This window comes from Limulus polyphemus, unplaced genomic scaffold, assembly GCF_000517525.1.
Source record: "Limulus polyphemus unplaced genomic scaffold, Limulus_polyphemus-2.1.2 Scaffold6050, whole genome shotgun sequence".
NCBI lineage: Eukaryota > Metazoa > Arthropoda > Merostomata > Xiphosura > Limulidae > Limulus > Limulus polyphemus.
The window spans coordinates 28,008-38,691 of record NW_013671660.1 but is presented as its reverse complement, the minus strand read 5'-3'; the positions used below and the strand labels follow the sequence as shown (position 1 = coordinate 38,691).

Sequence of the window (10,684 nt, the reverse complement as noted above, 5' to 3'; positions counted from 1 at the left end):
AGAAAGGACTTGTGTCGCTAAAGTTTCGTCGGAACGAATTTACGGAAAATTAATTAACAAACGGAGACGTAACAATATCTATAGATTGTGAATCATAGACATTTTTTTGTAATGACACAGATTTAGAGGTTAATCTATGCATATAAGAAAAAATTGTTTTCTTCAGGTTTGCTTACAACGATCATTCCATGCAGAAGTCTATTCGTGTCCAGCATGTCGCAAAGAACTAGGTAAAAACTACAGTTTTGAAACAAACAAATTTCTTGGTGAGGCATTACATCTGATATTCCCAGGATATGAGGCTGGTCGATGACAGACATGAAATATAAGAAGATAATAAACTTTTCTTTCTTTTTATTTTCATCAGTGTTTACCATAATTTTTATACAAAATTGTTCTGAAAACCTTGCATAATTCAGTTGTACAGTAAGGACAGTCGGTAACTGTTTTAGTTGGCTATGGAATTTTGAAATTACTAACAACTTTTAAACCCAACCATTTACTCGATAAATGATGCAATAACCGGATAGTTGACTTTTGTGTATCACTGGTATGTATTATCAACACTTCTTTATACTAGATATGAGTCTGTTCTAATTGTGACAAAAAACTTGCTGCTCTCTCATAAAAGTTGTTGATAAGACATGTTACTTTACTGAAATATTTCATAGTTAGACTTTGATAAACCTAACGTGTACAAGAAAATATATACAACAAAAGTTGTTGGAGATAATTTTCACGTTTTGAAACCGTATTTGCAAGTAGTGGTTCAGCTATTTGCATATTTTGTTCATCTAATGTTTGTATTTCAGAAACCTTGGTTTTGTATTGGTTAGTAATAAGATTGTAGTCTGAAGTTCATATCTTCTCTTATTGCTTATGTTCAGTGTTTGTAAAAGTGATGTGACTAGTTTAACATAAATATATTTTGTTGCCAGTGTTTTCTGGAGTGAACCTAGATTGGTTGGTGGTTACTGTTAAAATTAGAGGTTAATTGTATGTTGAGCACTGAACTTTTTTTTTTTTAGTATATTACAATAAAAGTAAGCAAATTTTCCATATTTTGTGTTACATCTTTCTACTGTAGGAATTTTGTATTATTAATTTCCCCAAATTCAAGCTAACAATTTCAAAATAAATTAACAAGTTGCCCTATCTCATTGTAGCTTATAAAAAACACTACCTAATATCAAGTACTATACAAAAATTATAGTCAAACTGATAAGCAGTTGTACAAAAAAATATTTTTTGTTTTTAACAGCACAATATTTAAAATTGTTTCACACAAGCAAGCCACTTCTAAAAGTTTTTGGTATTGGTGACGTATCTATAACACTCATTTAAAAGTGTTACTGTTAAAGTCACTAAGTGCAAGGTTGAGAAAGGTATTGTTCATTTGAGGCATTATGGGATGTTTTGAAATGGTCCCTTGCAGTTTTGAGAGTTTACATGGGTAAGCATCAAGTATTGGATAATGGGAGTTGTTGAATAAGTTCTTAATTTAATCACTTTGGTAGACTCGTGTCCATGGCTTTAATTGTAAAGTCTTGCATGTGAAATTATTTTAATCATGGGAGTTACAGAAAACAGACTAATACAAAATCCAATGCTGGGTTACCAATAACTTCTGATAAAATCAAGCTACCTATATAGATAAATAAAAAAAATTGTCAGTAACATAATTAGTTTCAAAATTAAGCCATAAATAATGTAGCTACTTTATATACCAGTTTTAACTAGGAAATATGCAATACCATAAAATGTGTATGATAAGAATGTATTGATTCATCAGTGGGGCACCCTCATGTTATCAATATTTTCAGTTGTAATCCCAATAATATCTTTGAGATTTTGCCAGTTTATGAGACTTAGGATAGTCCTAAATCCAAATACTAGGCTAACAGTTCAAAATGATCCTCATAATAAGTGAAAAATTATATATATATATATATATATTATTTTAACAAATACTGCTAATGTAACTTATATTAAAGAATGGATTATAAATTAAAAGGCACAACTCTATGTTTTCTTTATATACTGAGTTAATATTAATTAATTTTTTTCATAAATATTATAATTGTTATGTATACAATATAAATCTATGGTTGCTGACAAAAAAAAGTGCTATGTTCAGATTTTAGTTAATTTGCACTAAGAGTTGTAATTTTTCAGGTGTACATAGTCTTAATAGATTGGAACAGTTTTTGAAAATTCTTACCGCTGTTAGTGATGTTGATGCAATATTTTAAGGGTCTTACCAAACCAAAAAATGTATTTACTACAATAATTCTAACTCAGTTTTGAATCCAATCTCTCAAGATCTTGCAAAGAATTTTAATTTCATGAGTTTTGTGTATTAGTTTTAAAACATGCTTGGTTTTTAGTGTTTTTTTTTTTTTGTTGTTTTTTTTACAAGTTATTATTAAGGATCTTTAGTATTTTTGATTTATACATCTTCACTGGTGTTTTTATTGATCTTCATATTTTGACCTGTGTTTCATAAACATAGTACTGTAGAAATAGCTCATTGGTATTTTCCGTATAATATGCCATTTGTTTGAATGGAGAGTCACAACACTAGATTATGAGCACATATTTCAGCAGTTTACTTTGGCAAATTTTTAATTCTGTGTGATATATGCATTTTCAAGTGCCTGTCATTTTATGGAGCATGTATTATGTAAATACTTATATGTAAAACTGTATTTTTATGACATACATTTTTGTGTTCTCTTAATAAATCATTGAATAATTTTTTTGCTATAGTTGTATTCTGTTTATTAATTTGTGTACTTAAAGAAAATTTGACAAAAGGGGAGAGAAAGGGAATGCATTATTTCAGAATGCTACTGAAATGAAAGCAAATAAGGTTTTCATTGTGAACTATTTGAAGAAGCAACAGAGTTCCATTAACATATATTAACTTTTAAAATAGAAACATCATCATTAATTAATGTTGTAAAAAAATAAAATGTAGTTAAGTTATAGCCACAAGTATTTTACACAAATATCTCATGCAATCTGACATAGATTAGAACTCGTAAATAAATAGCTAATTTAATATACTAGACTAACTATGAATATGTTGTGTCATAAAACTTGTAATAACTAAAATTTCTGATTCATCAGTTGGGTATTCTCACTGTTATCTCAAGTTTTGAAAATAACTCTACAGTGATATGAACATTTTGTATGCATTCATTTTATGATGCAATTCAGGTGTTTTACAAACACAATTACTACATTGTCCCTTGTACTTGCATAGCAATAAAAATGGAATGAACACCAGTATTCACAGATAACTTTTATTTAGAACATGAAAAAATGGACGGTAACTGAATACTAACTGCCCAGCCCGTAATTACAACTTTTCCCACAGCCATAGCAATCATGTACATTTTGAGCTAGTGGCTTGATGGACCAATGAGATTACAAAAACAGTCTAGACAACAGCTAGAAAGGTGTGAAAATCCTAAGGACTTGGTAATATGTGGACAATGACGGAATAAAACCTAAGGTGTAATTAATTGTAGAAAATGAAAAAAAAAGTTATTGAAAGATCAGGTACATATGGAGGAAGCCAAAAAGTTTACTAAGTAGTGTAACATTGTTCCTTTATGATGTAATCATTTACCAAACTATATGAGGTAATGCAGAATTATTCTATTCTTTTAACAGTATAAAATATAAAATAAACTATTCCATTATACTTCTAAAAGGTCAAATCTTTAAGATGCTTAAAGAAAATCAGATGCATTGAACTGTTAAAACTGTATATACCTTTACTTAAAAAAAATATATTCTGAAGTATGATAAAATGCTGTATGCTTTAATACGAGTATACTTTGAATTCAGAGAATAAGGAAAGGTTCTTTACAAGTTCTCTACAATCTTGGAAAACTGATTACTGTTCACACACTAATGTGATATTGCAAGCAGAGCTGGATTAACCCAAGGTATTTAAGAGCTGGGGCCACACAAACAATATATAGGCCAGTGGTTCCCAACCTGGGGTCTGCGTATGTAATACCATCTCATTAAACAAGTAAGTTTTTTAATAATGATGTTCTGATATAGGCTATAATATATAGAAAAAGTAGCATGTGACATTATGGATCAAGATAGACCATAGCAATTTTATCAGCATTTTTTGTTAAAGCTTCAACTTATAATAAAATGCACCCTTGCAGTCAAAGAGAACCTTATTTAAAATATCAATAACAACTGCCTTTGAAAGCTGTATTTCTCTTTTATAATTATCATATTTTAAAATATTCAAAATGTATAGGTCTGTATGTAAGAAATGAAGTTGCCCATTTCTTATTTTGTAAAAACTTTCTTACAAATCTATTTGGTGCAAGGGATTATACAACAAAAACTGAAATTATAAAAAAATGATCTGCCAAACCTGCAGTTAGAGAGCCCATAAAGAAAAAAAAAGGTGAAATAATATTTCAGTAAGTTTGGTATCCTTTTAGTTCGTTCATACAAATGACCATATTCAATTCTTGTTACTAGGTGGTGTGTTGTTTATCTGTTTAGGTGAAGTGTCATATACAAATATATACACATTTTCAGTACAAATTCCAGTCATTATTAATTTGGTTGAAGCTTTTTGAGATACTGCTGTCTTTGCATTTGCACTTTGTTTGCTGTGTTATTATGTGTTTTCAGTATGGGGGTGGAGTGCAGGGCTGCACGACTTGTTACACATGTGGAGCATTACATTTTCATGCTTAGAAACCCTGTAAGTTGCCTTGTATAAAAATGTACTCTATAAACTGTAACAATTTAATCATTATGTGCACATCAAAAGATCATTTTTGATATCACATAAAAAGTTCTAATTTCAAATTGTACTAGCAGGTGGTATTTAGTAAATAAAGAAATTGAATATGCATAGAGGGGCTCCACAAAACTTAGAAGTTCCAGGGCCCCCACCAAAGTTAATTTGGCCCTGATTGCAGGTCATAGCATGTTGGTATCACTACCTATATAAACTACTGTCATCTCTCAACAATTTCAGTTTGATATTTATGGAAACAATCTACAGATCAAAAACTAAGAAAAGACCCTTTTTTTGTTGTTGATATCAATCTAAGATAATATATTTTATGTTATGAATGAAAGACTAGCAATAAAACAAGTTTTACAGCTTTCTCATATTGGAAATACTGGACTGAAGACATTGTTCACAATCCATAGCTTAAGTACATATAGATTTTTAATCTAAAATCAAGTAAGAATAATTGCAATTTATAATAACATAAAACGATTTTTACACATTCCTTAGTTCACTTTTCAGAAAAGTCGACATCAAGTATTTTGGGGTAGTTTTTGGCAAACAGTTGATTTTGGTAAATTTGAGGGCACTAAATTAAAAAATTTTGTTTGCCCACTTGGCAAATTGCTCCTTCACCCTCAAAATTGAAAAACAAAATGACCACCGAAAAATCAGTGATCATTACCTTGTACACCCCAAAAAGTGAAGGGAAATTTTTGTCTCAAGCATTTAATCACAATGTTTTCTGTTTTTCTTACAAACCTAAGTGGTCCATTGAACTAAGCAAGAGGGCTCAACAGTCACGGCATTTGAAATTCTTTTACACAGGATTAGAGTAAATTAATCTATGAGACCTTTGTTTCCCTTTTTATTAGCTATATTTTTGTGTGCCATTAATACGAAGCATGGGGTGCACTTATACCCGATTTGATTTTATTACTCATCAGGTTCTCTACCAACCTACCCTCAAATTGGAATTCTTTTAGGTGAAATTAGAATAAATTTAATTGTATGAGACCTTGCTAGCATGTTAAAGTGAAAGACCTCAGGTATGGGAAAGGGAACAAAACCAAAACAATTAAAGACTGACCAGACTCTCTTACAGCAACTTGTTGCATATGAAGCTGGGTGAACTGTTGACCTGAATGAAATCATGAAACATGAACTGTCACCAGTCCCTCTTTCTTTAGCAGCACTGGATGTCTCTATGAGATCAGGATCAAAGTCACTTCTAGCTGATGAGCTGACAGTAAAGATCAGTTGCCCTAAGGGGCAAAAACCTTTTAAGATTTTCTAGTGTTTTCTGTGCACTGGTCTTTAAGGCAAGAGAAAAATTCAAATAGCTTAACATTGTCTTTGACCATTATCAAATTTTGTCTGTGAAGTCTGCTATTCAACATAGGTGCAACGAAAGCAAGCAACCCACATCAATCAGAAGGTCAATTCAGTCTTCTGATGTTCCTTTACCTCACGACTGGACAGGTTTTTTTATCTGTTACTGAAAACAAGATTGAATTGGTTGAGTTCCAATCAGTGGAAATTTCAAAGCAAGCAACATAAGCTGAAATAACTGATTGTATGTGCAAGGGCATTTATTCAGCAAAGTCAAGTTCTTTGCAGCCAATCAGAAGTTGCTGTGACATTCCTTCAAGGCTCCTGAAAAGAAGCAAATACACATATAATATTGCACTGTATCCATTCTAGCACTTCTGTCATTATCATCCAAGCCCAAGACACAGATATATTGCTGTTGCTACTTGCCCATTTTAAGAAATTTCAGTGTGGATGAAAGCAGATTCTCAGAAGCTTCCAAATTCATCTCAATTCATGAACTAGTCACTGCTATGCACTTTGTACAACCTTCTGCCATTTCAAGCCCTTAGCAGCAGTAACTCAACATCCTTTTTGCCAAGCCATAGCAAGAAATCAGTTTTGAGATGCTTTTTTGAGCACAGTGCACTTCTATATGGACTTGGCATTGCCCCTTTGATGTCAGAAACGATAAAGAACCTGCTCTTGAAGCTGATAGCATTGACCAAATATGAGTGGTTCAGTTCAAAAATGCTCAGCAGTTAGACAAACTTCCTCCAACTTGTGATATTCTCAAGTTTCACATCATGGGAGTAATCTACCAGGCTCTCATTTGGCTACAAGCACACGTTCAATTTCCAGAGCTTCCCCCTGTGACTGATTATGGTTGGGTACTTGGAGATGGTCAGTTACAGCCAGTTTTATCCTCAGTACCACAAGTATGTGAAGATCTGATCACATGTTAGTTGCAAGATGAGATGTTCAATAATCTGATGCAAGTGTCAAAGCACAAAGTTGGGATGCCGTGGGGCATGTAAATGTGTGGGCGGTTTTCATGAACATAAACAACCAGCTTTTTTTTTCTAATAAGATTTCATAAATTAACATATGACCAAAAGCTATCCTCTACTAATAAGCATTGATTTTGTGTTTCAATTTAGAAATATCAGATACTAATTATTATAATAAAGCAGACATGGAAATGGCAGCCCATAAGCCTAAATAAACACAGCCTTTGGGGTGCCATTCTGAGTTGTTTTTTAGTTTCTTTGGAAGAAAGAGACAAAATTTAGGTTTTTAATGATCATTTTTGAACTCAACATTCACAAACTGACCAAAACTGCATACTAAAAGAAAATTTAACTCAATGTATTAAAAGATGTATATATTCAAACCTCAGGGGTAAATAGCAGCCATTTTGTTTTTCAATTTTGAGGGTGAAGGAGCCATTTTCCAGGCAGGAAAGCAAAATTTTTGAATTTAGCACTCTCAAATTGACCAAGATCAATTGTTTGCAATAAATTACCCCCAAAATGCTTGACTCACCTTTTCTAGCAGCTTTTTTTGGAAAAGTGAACCAGACTATAGCATTTTAATAGAATATATAATATACTTGTCTTCATTATTCTTCACACAAATTGTTGTTATGTTAAGAACTAAATACACATACAAAATATTAATAACGTTGTTAGCAGAGAGTCATAAAAATGGTCAAGAACTGTACCACTTCATTGAAACAAGCAAAACAGTCATTTGTAAACTTCTGCCAAAGTGGTAAAGGAAGCCAATGATCCATTCTAATCAGTCTATTAATTACTATTATGACTTGCTAGGATTTGTAAAAAAGAGTCCAACACATTACACTGTCAACTGCATTACAATGTGTGTGCACATCAGTTATAAGACTGCAACAAAAATAAGCATAGCCAGTTTTTCAGACACATCTACACTGTTTCTGTAGTTAAGTTCTATAAGAGCCAGTGTATACTAAGTTGGTCAGTAAGTGACAGTACATGATGTTAGTAACAGGCCTCCCACTTCCATGTATAAAAACCAATCTTTTTAAAGTGGACTTGTAGTTTTGTGAAAATAGCCTATAAAAACCTATATTTTGTCCAACCTGAACACAGAATTGTTTTTGATTAAGTTTGCATAATAAGTAGTGTATATATAATGCAAAGTTTCCTTTCTGTAGGAGGCTTCACCTACTTTTCTTGTTTCAGTTGGTCATCTTGGATTTTTCTACTAGTCAACTTTACCATGCTTCAACACAAGTATTTTACCATAGAAGCAGACTAATACATCAACATTCCTTTGTATTATCCTGGTACTTAACAAGATTTTCTTTGTATATTAAATGGAAGGTAATGAATGACTGCCCAGTGAAGTAAACTGAGGGTGTCACTAGTTGTAGCATTCACCATGAAGACAGACATGAAAAACTAACACATACTGTTGAATGTGTATACTGCAGAACAAGGACATGTGCAATTCAAACAATATTTGGTGAACATGAAACATAAACAATGTGTGGAAATTTAGGAGCGTCATCTAAGTCAAGCTGATCCCTTTCGCAAAGAACACTGTAGTACCTTCAAAAGCATAGGGTTCCTGTGGATCCTTAAATTTATTACTGGAGGACTTAAAAGTATTAAGTCAATGACAGGTTAAAATATTGGAATCGACTCAGATCTACTGCAATAAACAGTTTTAATTGCAATCATTCTGACATCGTACAAATTACAACTGCCCCTGTCAAGTTGCCTGGAATCAGATCATGCTCATTCAAGCATTCACAATCATTAAATTCTAATGCAAATGGCTATATTTTGTGAATGTTTTGAGACCCATACTATTGAGCTTTAAGTTTAATATATATATATATATATATATATATATATATATACAGTTGGATGTTTTCACTGCAATGCATTTTGTTCATTTTTTTTTAGACCATGTTATTTCCTTCTCTTTTTTTTGTGACTCCAAACAAGAAAAGTCTAAACTAGACCTGTATATAAGACTTTAAAAGGCTGTAGCATTGGAGTGTATGTTTAATGACAAGTGGCAAGAGAGTAGCAAGTATTACAAGTGGCTGAAGCTTGACAATAGTAGTAAATATGACACTGTACAATATGCTGAAAACCTTTTAAACTTGGAATGATTGGTGTTAAGGCACTCAATTTGCACAAGCAGAGTGAGAGACATAAAAAGAATATTGATTCTCATGACAGCAAGAAAGTGAATACTACCACTAGTTATGTGTCTGCAAGTGATCCTGCTAATAAGAAAAGTGACAAAGTACACCAGCCACAGATGTATGCCATGTAGTCAGTTCATCAGACACACTGAAAGCTGAGGTTTTGTGGGCATTACATACAGTGTTTTGTCATTACTTCTATAATTCCGATTATGTAATTGGATCACTATTCTCAGTTATGTTCCTGGATAATGAAGTAGCAAAGACTTTCTCATGTGGGGAAGACAAAATGTCATACTTGACAAAGTTTGCATTGGCTCCATTCATCAGAAAGCAACTGTTTTTACAAGTGGATGATGCCAACTATGTCATTATGTTTGATGAAAGCCTGAAGAAAACAACTGGACTAACATATATGGTATTGGATGACAGGTGGGAATGATACATGTACAATAAAGGTACTTGGGCTCACAGGTTATGGGTCATGCAACAGCCGAGAAGGTTCTTCTTACATATTTTAAGGTAGGTTCTAAATCCGAACTTGTAATAATGCTGCAATTCAATATTACTTCAACTTGGCCAAGCTAATAGATAGCACCTACTTCCGATTGTAGATATTATTAAGGATAATAGCAGTATCAGAAATATTAAAAGAATCACAGAAGTATGTTAGCTTATCTTTGCAATTTACATTTCTGTAGTAAGATTGTGTACAGCAGCTGAACTTGTGCAAAATGTTATCATTTTCCATGGATGGCCAAATGTAAACTGGAAGTTTTTTTGAAACCATCCATAGAGAACATGCAGAACAATTTGTTGTTCTGCAGTGATGGTCAGTAGCTGTGGACTACATACCCTGCAAAATGCCTTAAAGACTGGATTTAGCATGTGGAAAATTGACAAGCTATTAAGATTTCTTCATTACCTTTTTCATAATGTGCCAGCCAGAAGAGAAGGTTACACCTTGTCATGATATAAAAGACTGTTTGGTTTAGATATTATTGATCAATTTATTTTTGTGAGTGAATATCTTATTATTGTTTTGTTTTTGTTATAATAAGAGTTAAAGGCAGACAATTGTAAGAAGTTTTGTTAATAATTCATTGACATCAAGAACATAGAAGGAAGACAGACAATTAAGTGATAAAGATATAAATATTTTGAGATGTGTGGGAAGCAGCAGACAGATAATAGAAAAAGAGAATAAATCCAAATGGTGTATTTAAGTATTTTACACTCACAAAAAAGAAACCTATCATTCTATAGGTATTTGAAGAACTTGTAGCATTCCACCACAGTTTAATTCTTTGTATTGTTAAATGACACTAGGCAGCTGGTACATAATTGAATAAAGTTGTTTAAACATTTGTTTAACAAGTAAAAGCTTG

General features: G+C 32.3%; 1 protein-coding gene across 6 annotated transcripts in view; it reads right to left on the bottom strand.

The window, feature by feature from the left end:
• Nucleotides 1–10,684, bottom strand: part of LOC106473294 (UMP-CMP kinase-like) — a 51,390-nt gene that overhangs the window by 13,537 nt on the left and 27,169 nt on the right. For 2 of the 6 annotated variants that reach the window (XR_002613655.1, XR_002613654.1), the window contains exon 8: nt 177–302. The exons of 2 other annotated variants lie outside the window; for them this stretch is intronic. Coding sequence is in view for 1 of the 4 variants with exons in the window: in XM_022401757.1 (XP_022257465.1) it covers nt 275–302 (28 nt within the window). In the remaining 3 variants the exon portion in view is untranslated. Of the gene's footprint in view, nt 1–14; nt 303–10,684 lie in introns of those variants that run through there. 2 more of the 6 variants (XR_002613656.1, XM_022401757.1) reach the window with 1 other exon arrangement.